At 39.6% G+C, this 18,032-nt stretch overlaps 1 protein-coding gene across 3 annotated transcripts in view; it reads right to left on the bottom strand.

Annotated features, from left to right (window-relative positions):
* Window positions 1-18,032, bottom strand: part of snx17 (sorting nexin 17) — an 81,851-nt gene that overhangs the window by 9,197 nt on the left and 54,622 nt on the right. For all 3 annotated transcript variants that reach the window (XM_087981783.1, XM_087981782.1, XM_087981785.1), the window contains exons 10-14: window positions 10,320-10,523; window positions 7,948-8,070; window positions 5,267-5,344; window positions 3,038-3,112; window positions 1,465-1,506 (exon numbers count right to left, since the gene is read on the bottom strand). In XM_087981783.1, coding sequence (XP_087837909.1) covers window positions 1,465-1,506; window positions 3,038-3,112; window positions 5,267-5,344; window positions 7,948-8,070; window positions 10,320-10,523 — 522 coding nt within the window. The remainder of the gene's footprint in view (window positions 1-1,464; window positions 1,507-3,037; window positions 3,113-5,266; window positions 5,345-7,947; window positions 8,071-10,319; window positions 10,524-18,032) is intronic.

Below are 18,032 nucleotides of genomic sequence, written 5' to 3'. Positions count from 1 at the left end.
TATTTAGTCATCTAGATAGCTTTTAAATGTTGTGGACTAGGGTGGACGAAGTTAAAAAAAATCACACAACACCAGCTTATAGTCCATCAGGTTTATACGGAAGTACAAGCTTTCCAAGCACTGCTCCTTCATCAAGCAGCTACTGGGGCAGGATCATAGGACACAAAATCTATAGTAAAAGATCAAAGTGTCATACAACTGATGCAATGTATTAAACAAAATTCTGTGCCCTACGATCCTGCCCTAATAGCTATCTGAGGAAACAGCAGCTCTCTCGAAAACTTGTACTTCCAAATAAACCTATTGGACTATAACCTGGTGTTGTGTAATTTTTAAACTTTTAAATATTGTAATTGTACCTGCCTCCAGCAATTTGTTCCACACACACACATCACCCTCTGCATGAGAAAGTTACCCCTTGTGACCCTTTTAAAATGTTTCCCCGCTCACAATAAACTTATGCCTCGAGATTTTAGAGTCCTGCCCTGGGAAAAAGACCATGACCAATCACCCTACCCATGCCCTTCATGGTTTTATAAATCTGTGAGCTAAATGCCCAGTCTCCGATGCTCCAGGGAAAACAGCCACAAACTTTTCAGTCTATCTCTTTAGACCTTCCAGTTCCAGCAACATCTTTGTAAATCTTTTCTGAACCATTTCAAGTTTCACATCTTTCTGAAAACAAGGAGACCAGAATTAAATGCAGTATTCCAAAAGTGGCCTCAACAATGTCCTGGCCACAACATAATGCCCCAACACCTTTATTTAATGCACTGAACAATGAAGGCAAGCGTGCCAAATCTTTCTTCCCTGCCTGGTCTACCTGCCACTTTTCTTTCAAGGAGCTATGCACCTGCACCCCTAACTCTGTCTTCGCCAACACTTCCTAGGACCCTACCATTAACTGTATAAGTCCTGCCCTGACTCGCCTTACCAAAAATGCAACACTTCACATTTATCTAAATTAAACTTCATCTGCCATACCTTGGCCCACCTGATCTTTGTTTCTTCGTACTCAGATAACTTTCTTCACTGTCCACTACACCACCAACTTTCATCAATACTGTCTATTTATGCAGAAAAATATCCATTGAGCTAACTTTTGCCTGTTGTCTAAATATTCTAAATAGACGGTATACTCTGGAAAATACAGAACAATTTTTTTGATAAATGGAGTAACAACAATCTAAAATTTAACATGTAATTCACCATATTTCAATTTTTAAAAAAAATCCTAATACGTGATTTCTGCATCACAGTCAAATTACATGGAAAAGTAGCACACTCTAAAGATAGTTCATGTTTATTGTGTACAAGCAGCAACAGCCGTATTGATGGTTACCTAAACCTTTCATGTTAAGTTGAAAGAACACTGCTTAGACATCAGCTAAAGGAGTAGCAGACCAACATTTAGTCTGCAAAGTAAAAGTCTCATTTCAAGCCAGCTTGAATAATTTTACTCACTGAGAGCTTGACAATAGGTTCTCTGTTTGAATCAGGAGAATCCTAGAGAATTAAAAAAAAAGTTAAAGGAATGGCAACAAACAATCATCATAGAAAAGTGCTACACCCATTGATTTAACTTCAAAACAATTAATTTCACCATTTACTTCAAGGAAATACCAACAAAATTCTAGAAAACATTGAAAAAGGATCAGTTATTACTGTAGCAATTTATTTTGCAAGGTCAGTAAATGAAATACATTGATTGTATTGATGGTGTAAGTTGTATTTGGAGTGAGATGGTTTACATCAGTTAGGTCAAAAGTCAAATTGTAAGACTAATATGAAATCCCATAGTTATGCAGTTACTTGTTACTCAAAGCTAGATCACAAGTTATATTGCTTAGTCCTGGTCATGTACATTTTTCTTTGTAGTTTCCATTCCTGGGCACAAATATTGCTACCAAAGGCTGTATTTATTGCTCATCCACAACTGCTTGCAAAGGTGGTGGTTAGCCCCTTCTTGAATAGCTGTATTCAATAAAGACAAGGACAGAAATAGGACATTCTGCCTTTTGAGTCTGCTCTACCATTCAATTAGATCATGCTTGATCTGATAATCCTTAACCCCACTTTTCTTGCTTTATCCTCATAATCCTCGAATCCTTAATGATTACAAATCCATGTCTCTCAGCCTGGAATATACTTAATAACCACGCCTCTATGCGAAAAAATTCTACAAGTTTACTACCCTCACAAGAACTTCCTCATCTGCCCCTTAAATGGGTGATCCTTTATTGTGAGATTATGTATACTGGTTCAAGGTTCTCCCACAAGTGGAAATGAACTCTCCCTATCTACCCTGTCAAGCCATCCAAGTATCTTTGCTTCACTCAAATGGATTTCAATACAAAATTCTTTCTTACAAATGAAAATAAGAAAGAGATCAGTACATTAAGAATGCTGAACCACCTTCTTTCTCATTTTTCCTATTCCTTCTAAACTTCAAATATCCTTGGATATTCTGTTCCACTTAGTCACTCTGTGGCGAAGTCTCCATAATAGCAATTAAATCACACCCATTTACCATCATTTTCCCAAATGAAATTTATTCATTCGTTTGCCTAATTGTTTTTCTCTTTGGGCTTGATCTCCACCTATCATTTACTCATTCCTCCTCCCCTGCCCCTTCTTGAGCATATATACCAACCTTCACCTAGCTACAGTTCTGAAATATCACTGGACTCAAAGCATTCATTCTGTTTTCTCTCTACAGCTGCTGCCAGACCTGCTGCGTTTTTTTCCAGCAGTTTCCAATTTCCAGCATCCACAGTTTTTTCATTTTTTGGATTTAATAAATGGGTTAATGGCTTTGATGCAGCAAGCAGTTTCGTATATACATGACATAGCATGAGAGTCACGAAATGATCACAATACAAAGCCCCAGTTTCATCATCAGCTTTTTGCACTGTAAATGGTAGATCCCAAGATAGACAAGGGAGTTACGTTTATGGTGAACATGGCAACAAAAAGCTATCTCCTTTTACAGAACGTACTCAGTAGAAAACAAAATTGCAAATTAAAATTTTCTAACCAGGAGTGGAGGAGATTTCACAGCTTGCTGACTGTCTGACCGACGTAATGCACCATTCATGCGCTTCTTTAGCATCTAAAATTTGAAGAAAACAGAAAACATTTCAGATTTAAGTATGGTTCATTCTGACTGAACACACTTCACTTGTCTACATCTGGAGCAAACCAAGGATTTGATTGACAATCCCAAGGAAGCAATAATCGACATTTGTGGATTAGAGAAAACTTTATAGTGGTGCTTCCTGGGATTGACATGAGGATTCATGCTCTTTCTGATGTATATTAATGACCTACACCTTAGCACATAGGACAATTTCAAAATTTATAGATAATATAAAACTGCAAGTTGTGTGTGTTAGTACCAGGTCAATGTAGAATTTCAAAAGAACACATTGGTGGAGTGAGCAAAAAAGTGGCAGATGAATTTTTTGCAAAGGAATATAAGTGATTCAATTTGATAGGAAGAATGTAGAGAAACAATGTGAAGTAAATGGTACAATTCAAGGGAGGGTGCAGGAGCAATGAAACTGGCTGTTACGTGCATTAATTATTTAAGGTAGCAAGACAGATTGAGAGAGTGCATCATAAACGTGCACCATTAATGGTGACGGAAAATACAAAACCAAGTAAGTTATGTTAAACCTGGAGACATCAGTTTAGCCTCAATTGCTGCATTAAACCCAGGTCTGGGCACTATACTTTAAGAAGATTGGGAAAGGAATATATGCAAATGAGATTCACGAGCATAGTTCCAGGGATGAGGAACTTGAATTACATAGATAGAATGGAGAAAATGAAACTACTTTCCGTGGAGCAGAGAGAGCTGGGAGGAGATCAGATGATAAATTTTCAGAAGCATGAGGAGCTGGACAAAGTAGAGAAACTGCTCACACTGATGGAAGGACTGAGAATAAGCACGCACAGATTTATGGTAATTGGCAAAAACAGAAATAATGACAAGAGGAAAGCTTTTTCACTCAGAGCAGTGGAGGCAGATTCAACCAAAGTATTCAAAAGGAAATTGGAATATGGTCTTAAGAGGAAGAACATAACAGTGTGGCATTAGGTCATCTGCTCTTTTAAGAACCTGGCACAGGCATGGGGCAAGTGGCTCCTCCTGACCTGTAGCCATTTTGTGATATACCAGCTTACTTATGGACTTTGCCTCCCACTGCCGTGTTATGTAACGGATATGCTATTTGAGTCATCATCACTTTTTTAGTACTGCCTTCCAAATACAAGCTCCACCTGTAGGAGGCAAAGTGCAGCAGGTGTACTGAAATATCATTATTCAGGTCACACATCATATTGACTTGGACATATTATTACTCCTTTCTCATTGACACCATCACAAATCAGCCCACTTGACTGGCACCACATCTACAAGAATCCACTCCCTCCACCACAGATACTCAGTAGCAGTTTGCTACTATCTCCATGATGCACTGCAGAAATTCACTAAAGACAGCACCTTTCAAACCCACAGTCCATGTAGAAGGACAAGGGCAGCAGATGCATGGGAACACCACCTGCAAGTTCTTCTCCAAGCCACTCATCATCCTGACTTGAAATATTTTCATTCCTTCACAGTTGCTGGGTCAAAAGTTTGGAATTCCCTCCCTAATGGCATTGTTGGTCAACCTACAGCATGCAGACTGCAGTAGTTAAAGGAGACAGCTCACCACCATCTTCTGAAGGGCAACTAGGGATGGGAAATAAATGTTGACTAGCCAGCAATGCCCACACTCCATGAATGGAAAAAAAAAAGCATTGTAGAAGCATCTTCACTAAACATATAGTTGTGGCTTCATTTATTGTGCCACCATCTTCTCAGGAGGCATCTAGGAGATGAGTAATATATTGGCAAGAACATCAGTTTTTCAGGGATTAATTTTTGAAAAAAATTCCCCCAAACAGTTAAGTGAACTTTGATGAATCAGCACAGCATGTAGGCTTTTAACATTTATGTTTCGAACTAGGATCACTTTTCCATCTGACAATGTTCCTGTCAAACGCCTTGAAGTTGTTATGCTATGTTAAAAATATTTTAGTGCAAGTTATTGGTACTGAGGCAGGTTCATGCTCACATTATGCAAAACAAATGGACAGGCTGCATATTTCCCAGTAAGCATGGAACATGACATCCTACACCAGGGTTGTAGGATAGACTTTTGCTTAAAATTTATATACCTATATGACCTAAGAAACTTAAATAAAAATATTAATTCACCTTCTTTATGTTGCCACCTGATTTCTTCACCATTAGTTCATCCACCATTGCTTGCAAAGAAATACTCATCATTATTGCCTAATAAAAATATCAAAAGAAGTCAGACAAATTTCAGCTCTCGGCAATATATTAAAACAATGCATGTTTTACTATTGTATGTTGTTCACATATATGTTTAAGACTGCACCAATCATGGTGTTGCATCACAGAGTTCCACAGTGCTGCCATTAAGTTTAAAGCTAAATAACATTACGTCTCTAAGTGCAGACTGCTGATTGTACCTGGTTAGAGACAAAAACTGCAGATGCTGAAATCTAAAACAGGCAGGCAGGAAACTGGAATAACACAGGAAGTCGAGATTTCGGGTGTAACCCTTCTTCAGGATTGGGGTGGATTTGGGGGCAGGGCGGTGAAGTGGGGATAGGTAAAGACAGGTAGAGGATACGACCTGGTTGGTCAATGGGAGAAATGAATCCAGATAGTGGCAAGGAGCAGTGGAAGGAATGGAAGGGGCTGGGTAGGAAGTCAGGGGATGGGAAAGGAAGTTATTTGAAATTGGAAAGCTCAACATTGAGTCCTCTGGGCTACAGGCTATGAAGCAGAAGAGGTGGTGTTGTTTCTCCAATTTGTGGTGTGGTTCGTTGTGGCAATGGAGGGGGTCAAGGATGGTCATGTCGGAAAGGGAGTGGTTGGAGGAATTGAAAGGAGCGGTAACTGGGAGGTCCAGTTGGCTCCTGCGGGCCCCGCCATGATGCTCAGTCAGCCATTCACTAAGTTTATATTTGGTCTCACCCATGTACAGAGGACCACATTGGGAGCATCTGATGTAGTAAACTAGGTTGTAAGAGAGGCAGGTGAACCTCTGTCTCACCTGGATCACCAAGCATCACAGCCAAGACCAAAGGGGCCAACTGGACCTCCTACTCACTGCCCATTTCAATTCCTCTAACCACTCCCTTTCTGACATGACCATCCTTGGCCTCCACTCCTGTCACAATGAACCACTGCGCAAATTGGAGAAACAACACCTCATTTTCTGCCTAAGCACCGCATAGCCTGGAGGTCTCAATGTTGAGCTCTCAATTTCAAATAACCTCCCTTGCCATCCCCGAATCCATTCCCAGCCCCACACCATCCCTTCCACTACTCCCTCCCACCAACCGGATTCATTCCTCCCATTGACCAACCAGGTCGTACCCTCTATCTGTCTTCACCTATCTCCACTTCACCATCCTGCCCCAACCACCCTTTTTATCTGCAGCTCCCCCCATGCTCACCCCCAGTCCTGAAGAAGGGTTTACACCCGAAACGTTGACTTCTCCACCCCGATGCTGCCTGGCTTGCTGCGTTCCTCCAGCCTCCTGCCTATCTACACTGATGGTACCCAGCAGGAGCCAAAAAGGAGAAAACTTTAGAGGACAAAAGCTCAGAGTAGCCCTGGACACTACATAAAACTGCACGTCAGTATTGGCTGAGGCCTGCATGAAAATAGTGTCTTTAAGGTGGTGCTGAATTTGGGGAAAAAAGTCCAAACATCAAATTCAAATTCATGGAATTTAGAAATACAATTATGATGTTTCTGGGTATCTGAACCAACAACAGATTAATCTACAGAGAAATGAATGGTGTTAACTTATCAAATGCAATTATCCTTCATCAGTAGCGACTTGAAATGTTAACTGTGTTTCTCTCTATAGATACTGCCTGTAATTTCCCTTCTGTCTCCTTTTGTTGAAGGGATGAGTTGCATTCGATATTTTCGAATCGAAATAAACCTTCCTGACCCAAGAGTGTTCCAAAAAATTAAAACTGAACTTAATTATTTCACTAACCATTTAAGATCTGCGAATGAAGGTGATGAGGACTTAGCAAGTTGTCAGCCTGCTATTCCATACATTTATTCAGTTCTACTTCCTGGTGATTGTGATTTTCTTGAGTTGATTTCTCCCATTGTCTTCAGTATTTCTGGGATGTCATTTGTACCTACTATAATGGATCTGATGCAAAATAGCTCAATTCCCTATCTGCTACCTCATTCTCCCCCCCCCCCCATAGGTCCAATTTCATTTGATTAGCTTCTTTTAAATATCTATAGAAACTCTTCCAACTGCTTTACATTTTTAGCAATTTTCTCACATGCTCCAACTTAGTTCAGACAACAATCACATCAGCCAGGACCCTGTTGAATGGCAGAGGGGCCAAATGGCCTACTTCTGCTCCTAATTTACAGAACAACCTCAATTATCCGAACGAGATGGGTGGGGACTATTTTGTTCGGATAACTGATCTAATCGTAAACAAAGGAAGCCACACCGGGACCCTGAGATCTTGTTTGGATAGTCCAATTCAGATAATTGATGTTCAGATAACCGAGGTTGTTCTGTATGTGTTTGGATTAAAATAAATTTTTTTTAAAAAAACCATATTGATGCTTTGCCACCACTGAAACCTACTGCACTTAAAACAGATCCAAATTCAACCATCACTATTTTTAATGTGACGGAGAGATTCATTGAAATAAAGTCAAACTTGCAAACCCTGCGAAGTAAAAGTGGATATTCATTACAGGAGCTCTGTGGGTCAGATAACCTAACAGTGTCAAAGTGAATATCTCATTTACTTTATTACTAGGCCACTGTAAGTAAAATATTTTAATGGTTAAAATCAATCATGTGCCTCACCTGGGGGCTAGAAATGGTCACCCATTGGAGTCTGTCTTTGCTCATCAAATACTCAAAAGCCAATTCCAATTTGGTCTCTGTCTTTCCTGGGCTGTTTGCAGTGCCATTTGATAGTGGAACTTGCTAGCATTTAAGAACAGTAAAAATAATACAATTAAATATACAAGCAAGTTAAAGCAAATCTCAATTTGGTTCAACCTTTGGATTATCAAGAAACTGAATTCATGGCTTCTGCAGCTATTTAAATCACAGTAATCTTAAATTTAATACAAACAACTCTCATTCAAAATCAAGACTTTAAAAAAAAAGGACAACTGCTTAATACTATTTTCTGAATAAAGTTGGTTTATGGATTTAAGTCTTAGAAATATAGCTGATAACATCAAGATTATGTCAAAGACCATCTAAAGAAAAACCCACATTAAAAAGAAATGGTTACTTATACTAGAGAGAAAAGAGGAGGAGGAAGCTTTCAAACTAATAAATATTGATAATTAATAAGTAAATATTGATAACACCAACTATAAAATATTAGAACTGTCATACATTTGAAAATTCATAGCTTAGAAAACAATACCAAGTGGAGAAATGAATGGGAGCCTAAGAAGGACCTCAAAAGTTAAGTAATCACAAATATTGGGATGACTACAGCTACATAAAAAAGAACCCACTATCATTCTTCTAATTCAATGACCTACTGTCAGAGAAATATACAACAGCACCAACAATGCACTGAAAATAGGCCTCAGATGCATGGATTAGTTTAATATAATATTGCTCATTATTCCCGGCAAAGGAATTAAAAGCATGACTAAACAAATGCCACAAAAATTCATTCTTGATGTAGACAATATTGCAAGGACTCCAACTCAACTTTGATAGCTAATCTAGTACCATAATCACTATACTAATTATACCTAATAATTAAATCTTAAAGAGCTGGCACATCATTGGAAGCTAGGATAATTCATGTTATTGATTTAGTGAAAGGATGTATGTTGGCCAGGATACCAAGCATACCAGTTTCTGAGCTGTGCAAAAGCATATAGTGCAATTATCACATCCACCCGAGTAGAGTGATGGAGCACAAGTTTAACATTTCAATCAAAGGCTTACACATCAAAATATGCTGGATTTACTCAGTACCATACCTAACTATGCATTTTTTAGATTAGATTAGATTCCTTCCAGTATGGAAACAGGCCCTTTGGCCCAACAAGTCCACACTGAAGAGTAACCCACCCAGACCCATTCCCCTACCCTATATTTACCCCTGACTAATGGGCAATTTCGCATGGCCAATTCACCTGACCTGCACATCTTTGGATTGTGGGAGGAATCTGAAGGAACCCCACGCAGACACACTGGAAGAATGTACAAATTCCATACAGTCAGTCGGCCAAAGCTGGAATCAAACCCTGGTCCCTGGCGCAACGAGGCAGCAGCATTTCTACTATGTGTTCAAAACCGACCTTGACTTGAATATTTAATTTTCTGACAAAACGAGAGAGAGTGGGGCTACTATTGTTGTGTTAAAGCTGTTGTGCATCACTTTGAAAAGATTACTTGTCAAAATCAGTACAGTCTTGAGACAATGTGAAACTGTACGGTAAAGTTGCCATTGGCCCAGAAGACCATAGGGCTCCTCTTTCATTAGAGAGAGAAGACTGGTGATGATTTAACCTGAAAAGCACAAGCCTTCAGGCAAGGGGCGAGGCTGAGAAAATGTAATGTCAGTCAGTACTGTAATACTCCTTGGGTTACACAGGATCTGTAAATAGAGAGTCATAGAGATTGTACAGCATGGAAACAGACCCTTCGGTCCAACCCGTCCATGCTGACACGATATCCCAATCCAATCTAGTCCCATCTGCCAGCACCCAGCCCATATCCCTTCAAACCATTCCTATTCATATACCCATCCAAATGCCTCTTAAATGTCGCAATTGTACCAGTCTCCACCACTTCCTCTGGCAGCTCATTCCATACATGTACCACCCTCTGCGTGAAAACGTTGCCCCGTAGGTCTCTTTTATATCTTTCCCCTCTCACCCTAAACCTATGCTCTCTCGTTCTGGACTCCCCGACCCCAGGGAAAAGACTTTGTCTATTTATCCTATCCATGCCCCTCAATTTTGTAAACCTCTATAAGGTCACCCTTCAGCCTCCGACGCGCCAGGGAAAACAGCCCCAGCCTGTTCAGCCTCTCCCTAAAACCATAAAAGACAATAAATTTTGAGTTATTTAAATCAAAAATTGAGTGAAGAATTTAACGTAATTTTAACTCTTTAAAAAAGTTAAGAATTTTCTGTGGAGAGCTTGCCAGAAATAAAGGGACAGTAAGGTGTTTAAAAACCTTCCATAATACTTACTGAGGACGTGACACGCCAGCATCTCATGCGTGTGACCTTGAAACTACCTTCCTTGATTTGGTCACTGGGTAACTTGACATGAAAATTCAGTTCATTGTTACCAGCACTGACTATTACATGACATTCTTTCTCTGGAAAATCAGTGATGCAAGGGTCAAACTTGATATATCCATAATACTTCAGCGTTTGAGCCAGGCTGATAAACTGCACAAAAACAGAGATATTTACAGCTTTACAGTTGGTACCTTTAAGGGGTGATAAAATTCTTTGTTAATATGGAAAAATAAAATTATGCATACCAAAAACAAACAAAAAATGCTTTCTTCCATCAAGAAAGCAGGAGTCGATAGCATGGTGACCCATTAATTTTTACATACCACAAATGGAAAAAAAAAAGACTTCCATTATGCCTTATATTCCCTCAGGATTTTCCAAAACATACTGTGGCCAATTAAGTACTTTTGAAATGTATTCACTGTGCTAATGTAGAAATTACAAGCAATGCATGTAAAGCAAGGCTCACAAACAGCAATTACATAAACAAGTGGATTATTTTGTTAAATGCAGATTAAGAGATAAACCCTATCTTAGTCATTGGGGAGAGAACAGGTTTATAAGAAGCTCAAAAAAAATTAACCCTCATCTTAAGGGGGGACTGGATTACAAAGTGTTTGCAAATTATGCTGCAGCTGTATAAAGCTCTGGTTACACAGTCTCATTTGAAAGTGTTTATACACTTCGGACATGTTCACTGGTTTTGGAGGGCGTGCAGCAGGGACTCACCAGAATCACAGTAATATCAAACTGTTAAATCACTAAGATAGGTGCACAGGCTCACTTTCTATTATTCTGAGTACAAAATACTATGGAGTGATCTAAATAAGATGTCCACATGAACAAAGCATTTAATAGGATAGCGAGAAAGAAAATATTTTCTTTGGGTGGATGTGCAGAAGTGTGGAGCATAAACTTAAAATTAGAATTAGACTGATCAATGCCAGCAGTCCCTCTAAGCTGTGTGGCCATGCAACCACAGGATCTATGCATACTGCTGTACTGTTATATCCATTTGTAGTTTAAACAGCTATTGCCAAAAACACCTTGGAGGTCGACAAATCAGCTGAGAAAATTAGAGGGAACATATGTCAAGGAAACATTCAGGAGAATTATTTTACAAAACTGATAGTGGAACACTATAACACTCAATCTGAAGATAGAACATTCAGAAAATGTATACTATGGATTGGGATATGGATGAAAGGCAACTGATAAAAGTTTGTGATGCAGAGAGATCATCCATGATTTGACTGCATGACAGCAGCATTGTACTCCAACTTAATCTTCAACCTCATAGTCCAACAAAACCCCCACTCTATCATTACCATCAAGACAGGGGATCAACACGGGTTCAAAAAAAAAGTGCAGAGTGCATGCCTGGAGCAGCAGCATGCGTATAAAATGAGGTGTCCAGCTGAATCTACAAAACATAACTATTTGCATGATGAGCAGCAAATGACAGATGGAGTCAAGTGATTTCACAACCAATGAGTCAGATCTAAGCTCTGCAGTCCTGCCACATCGAGTCATGAACAGTAGTGGTCATTTAAACAATTCACTGGAGGAGGCATCTCCTCAAAAATCCCTATCCTCAATAATGGAGTCCAAAACATCAGTTCAAAAGGTATAGCTCAAGCATTAGCAACAATTTTCAGCCAAAAATGCTGAATTGATGATCTATCTTCTCCTTCTTCAGGAGGTCAACTACAATAATAAGTGCTTGACTTCAGCCACTTCTATTCACTCCACATGGCGTCAATAAACTTCTGGAGGCACTGGATACCACAAAAGGTTATCGGTCTAGACAACAATACTGAAGAACAGGCTGTTCTAGTAGAACACTGACATCTACCTGATCAGGTGAAGGATTGCCAATATACATCCTGTACTCAAAAAGCTGGACAAATCCAACTCGCCCATTTACCACCCATCAGTCTCCTCTCAGTCAGTAAAGTGATGGAAGATGTCATCAACACTGCTTCAAATAGCACTTGCTTAGCAATAATCTGCTCAGTGAATCTCAGCTCAGTGCTGCCAAGGCCACTGAGCATTTGACCTCATTACAGCCTTGATGCAAACATGTCCAAAAATGCCAAATTCCAGAGGTGAGATGTGACTGCCCTTGATATCAAAGCTGCAATAGACTCAGTATGGCATCTGGAATCGGAATCAGGGGAAAATTCTCTGCTGGTTGGAATCCTATCTGGCACAAAAGGAAGATAATTGCAATATTTGGAAGTCAGCCATCTCAGCTCCAGGACATCTCTGCAGATGTCCCTCGGGATATATCCTTGACTCAAACATTTTCAGCTGCTTCAATGACCTTCCCTCCATCACAAGATCAGAAATGGGGACATTCATTGATGACTGCACATTCGCAACTCAAATAATTCAAATGCAACATCAGGACAATAGCCAGGTTTGTGCTGACAAATGGCAAATAACATTCACACCACACTAATGCCTGGCAATGACCATGAACAGAGAATCTAACCATTACGCCTCGATATTCAATAGTATCACAACCATATAATTCCCGACTATCAACATCCTTGGGCCTACTATTGTCCAGAAACTGAACTGATGTGATCTGATTTCCCAAACCTTGGCAGCCTTTTGTAAAGTATAAGTCAAAGGTGTGATGAAATATTCCCCACTTGCCTGGATGAGTGCAGTTCCAAAACTCAAGCAGCTTATCATCCAGGAAAAAGCAACTTGTTTAATTGGGACTAGTTACAAACATTCAGTTCATCCACCTCCAATGCTCAGCAGCAGTGTGCACCATCTACAAAATATACTACCATCTAAAAACGACAAGGGCACCAGATGGATTTGTGAAGGGGAAATCATGCCTGACAAATCTGTTGGAATTTTATGCAGATGTAACTAGTAGAGTTGACAAAGGGGAGCCAGTTGATGTGTTATATTTGAACTTTCAGACAGCATTTGACAAAGTCCCACATAGGAGATTATTATTCAAGATTAAGCACATGGAATTGGGTTGGTGCATTGAGATGGATAGGAAACTAGTTGGCAGAGGGGAAACAAAGAGTAGGAATGAATGTGTCCTTTTCAAATTGGCAGGCAGTAACTAGTGAGACACCACAGGGATTGGTGCTGGGACTCCAGCTATTCACAATACATATTAATCATTTGGTTGAGGGAACAAAATGTAACATCGCAAAGTTTGCAGAGGATACCAAGTTGGGTGGGAAAGATGCAGAGATTCTTGAGCATGATCTGGAAAGGTTGCGTGAGTGGACAAATCAATGGCAGATGCAGTATAATTTGGATAATTGTAAGGTTACTCACTTTGTAAGCAAAAACAAGGAGACAGATTACGATCTGAATGGCTAATAAACTGGGCGAGGGGAGTGTGCACCAGGTGCTGAAGGTAAGCATGCAGGTGCAGCAGATGGTAAAGACGACAAATGGTATTTTGGCCTTCATTGTGAGTGGTTGCGAGCACAGGAGCAGGGATGTGCTGTTGCAGCTATTCAGGACCTTGGTGAGACCAGACCTAGAATACTGTGTGCAGTTTTGGTCTTTTTTTCTGAGGAAGGATGCTCCTGCTGTCAAGGGAGTACAGTGAAGGTTTACCAGGCTGATTTCAGGGATGGCAGGACTGACATAAGAGGTGATACTGACTAGGTTAGGATTGGATTTACTGGAGTTCAGATGAATGAGGCGGGTATCTCAGATTTATAAAATTCTAACAAGACAAGACAGGGTAGCTGCAGGGAGGATGTCCCTGGAATGTCATGTGCAGTTTTGGTCCCTTTATAGAAGGGAGGATATACTTGCCATAGAGGAGTGGATCACTGGACAAGTTCTATGGATGGTAGGACTGTCCTATGAGAAATTGACAAACTTTGCCTGGATTTTCTAGAGTTTAAGAACAAGAAGGGGATCTTGCAGAATTGCACAGAAATCTTAAAGGGCTAGAAACAGTAGATGGAAAAGGATGCCACTTGTGTCTGAGGGCTTAGAACCACAGGCCAGTTTAAATAAAAAGAACAAGCTAATAAGACTGAGATGAGGAAGAATGCCTTCACTCAGACATTACAGAGCTTTTGGGATTATCTATCCCAGACTGTCATGGAAGCTGGGAGAAAGTGAGGACTGCAGATGCTAGAGATTAGAGTCGAGGGTGTAGTGCTGGAAAAGAACAGGTCAGGCAGCATCCGAGAAGGAGAGAATTGACATTTTGGGAAAAAACCCTTCATCAGGAATAAGGCTTGTGAGCCAAGGGGGTGGGGAGATATATGGGAGGGGGGTGGGGAAGGTAGCTGTGAGTGCAATACGTAGATGAAAGTGGGAATAATTGTGATAGGTCAGAGAGGAGGATGGAGCAGATAAGTGGGAAGGAAGATGGACAGGTAGGACAGGTCATGAGGGAGACACTGAGTTGGAAGGTTGGATCTGGGATAAGGTGGGATGGGCGGGGCGGGGATTGAACTTCTTCCTCCTTAGAAAGTGAAACTAAAATACCAGGTCAGCTTCTTCAGTAAGGGATACATGTGTGTAACAATGGCCTTGGTTAAGATACTGACATGTCGACTGTTTGAGATGAATTAAGTAATAGCTGGAATGAGGACTTTCGGGGCAGCAGCAATATGAATCACAAGTGCAAGGTGATAGACATCAAAACTAGCGAGAAGGGGCAAAAAGAACACATTTAATATAAAACCCCAAAAACATGCAGGGTCTATCACGAATGTCATTACTGTCTAACAAATGTGATTTTCTAGAACTGCTATCACTAAGAGCCCACTGTCATTTGTTGCTTCATTCTTTCATTAGCTTTACTGTTGAAAGATTGACTTTCAAGTTCATATGTTCAATTTTCAAATGATTGAGTGTAGATTTTAGCACTTACAAAAAAGTTGCTGGTGACTGAAGTTCATTATACCAAAATAAAAGGGAATATTGATAACATCTAAATTAATTTGAAACATGTGCTTGAAAAGTTTATAAGTAGATAATCCAATATGCATCATGATATGGCATTCAAATGACAGACAAGATTGTTATGCATAGTCTATTTTCATTAGGCTTTAATTCTGTTCCATCAAAGGAGTCTATCAATTACTAAACTATTATATCTTCATGATTGAGCAAATATACCATGAAATAGGAAAGAACAGAGTAAGGTTACCTTGTATCAAAGTTTTAATGCTTGTGCTTCAAAAATACATGCATTTATGCACAAAAAGACCAGAAACAGGAAGAGGGAAGGGAAATAGTAAAGTACCCGACAGACGCCAATAAAAGGAACAGAAACAGAATTTGCTGGAAACTAAGTTCTGAGGAAGGGTAACCAGTTCCAAAATGTTAACTTTGATTTCCCTTCACAGATGCTGCCAGACTTGCTGAGCTTTTCCAGCAACTTCCGTATTTGTTTCTGATTTACAGTACCTGCAATTCTTTCAGCTTTTATTTACTGATAAAAGGAAAATCAGGATAAGGAATGCACACAAACTCATACGAAATGATAAAAATACTTTTTTCCCCCAAGATACCAAGACAAGGAATATGATGAGATGAGACGAGACATTAAAGAGAGCAAAGAAATAAAAATGTTACGACCGAAAAGCTGAGATATGAATGGCTCAAGCTAACAGGATAAAACCTGCTGTCCAAATTGGTAGTATCCTTACATATTATAAAACATTGGGGAAAAAGTGGCTGAGGACTTTTTACATAATGTATTAAGCAGAACAGTGACAGGCTGTCTTCATGCCATGGAGTTAAAGACAGATTCAGATCAGTGGCGAGGTAGGAAATGGTGCTCAACATAGATCAGTAACTGGAGCACTGCTGTCCAATATCTGCATAAATGAGATGACCTCAGGGATAGAATGTCAAAACCTGTAGGTAACAACAGGTGTCAGGTGTAGACAACTGTGAAAACGAGAGGAATAAATTAACAAAACTTGCAGAATGGGCATTTAATTGATAAATAACAGACAACTCAACAAGGTAGAACATTTTGGTATCAATTCAGAGGCTATGTACTCGAAATAGTATATATGGAGTGAGGAGCAGATAATTCCAAAAGTACACATACATAAATCAAAGTTGTGACACAGGTTAACAAAGTAATTGAAGTAGTAAGCAAAGCATGGGAGTTCACTTCAAAACAGAACTGAAAAGCAGAAAGGCTGCGAAAAGCACCTTTAAAAATTTGGTTGGGTCACACTAGTTCTACGCAGTTCTCATCTCATCTCATCTTAATGTTAAAGATACTGGCAAAGGTGCAATAGAAATCTATGATTATTACATTAAAATTGGAGGGGTCATCCCCATCAGCAATAATTGAACAGACTTCTCTTTCTACAAAACTGAAGAAAGAAACATGAAGGAAGGGCGAGTTGAGGCCTTTTAAGATTAAAGAAAAGTCTTGATGCTGTTAGAAAAAAAGACTCCACTTGTGGATAAGACCAGAACTCAGGGTCACAAATCTAAAACAGTCACAAATAAAATTTCAGACTTCAATAGCCTAGCTCAAAAACGTTCTGCAAATCTACCAGAGGAAGTAATTACTACGGATTGTTACAAGTGCCTCATTTTACGATTTGCGTTTGAGTGCAACTTCATTTTTAGGAATTAAATGTTTAATTACAAAAACAAAATGATACACATTGGCTGAAAATATTGGCAATATCTTTAAAATAACAACAATCCAAAAAGATGGTCCATGTTTACTTCAAGGGCTTAAAGTTAAAAGGTGAGGAAAAAGAAAAAAAAACAGATGATCCAACCTTGGCTTCACAATGGAAACTGAATCTGGTAAGACCGCAGCTGTTAGAAATACAAGTTATTCATTTGGGTCCCAAAACTGGAGGGATGTTTTGAAGTTAGTTAGTTTTACTATCTATCTGGGACAGCCTACATGTGGCACATTGCCATGGGGATAGATTGTTGGGTGATTTGTTTTTGGTTTGGGTTCCATTTGTGCACTTTTTGCACAGAAACAGCTTTACCTTGGACATAAATGTCACAGGACAGTGACATCTACACTTGCCATGGTGGGGAAGTCACCTTTCTAGGCTGGAAAAGGAGCTGAAATGTTTGCTTGGCCATAAGAACCATAAAGTTTTGTATACGGCTAAGAATAGTTTCTATATAGAGAAGAACCAACGTAATTTATGAGAGAAATGGCAGCCCTTGTTTAGAGCTATAAATGAATGAATCCTCAAAATCCTGTTAATGATATGCTTGAACAGGTTGATTTTAAGGAGGTGCTAGAAACTTTTAAAAAACAAGAGGAAAGATAAGTCCCCTGGCCCAGACACGATACACCTAAGGTTACTATGGAAAGGGAAGGAAGAGATTGTTGCACCTTTGGTGATGGTCTTTGCATCCTCACTGACCACTGGAGTAGTACCAGATGATTGGAGGGTGGCAAATGTTATTCACTTGTTCAAGAAAGGGAATAGGGATAATAGTGGGAATTACAGACCAGTCAATCTTATGTCGATGGTAAGCAAATTGGTGAAGAGGATTCTGAGAGACAAGACTTATAATTATTTGGAGAAGTATGGTTTGATTGGAGATAGGCAGCATGGCTTTGTTAGGGGCGAGTCATGCCTCACAAGCCTTATTGAATTCCTTTAGGATGTGACAAAATGCATTGACAAAGGTAGAGGAGAT

Source organism: Chiloscyllium plagiosum, unplaced genomic scaffold, assembly GCF_037043375.1.
Source record: "Chiloscyllium plagiosum isolate Xiang-an unplaced genomic scaffold, Cpla_swu_hap1 HiC_scaffold_3, whole genome shotgun sequence".
NCBI lineage: Eukaryota > Metazoa > Chordata > Chondrichthyes > Orectolobiformes > Hemiscylliidae > Chiloscyllium > Chiloscyllium plagiosum.
This window is presented reverse-complemented; position numbering and strand designations above follow the sequence as displayed.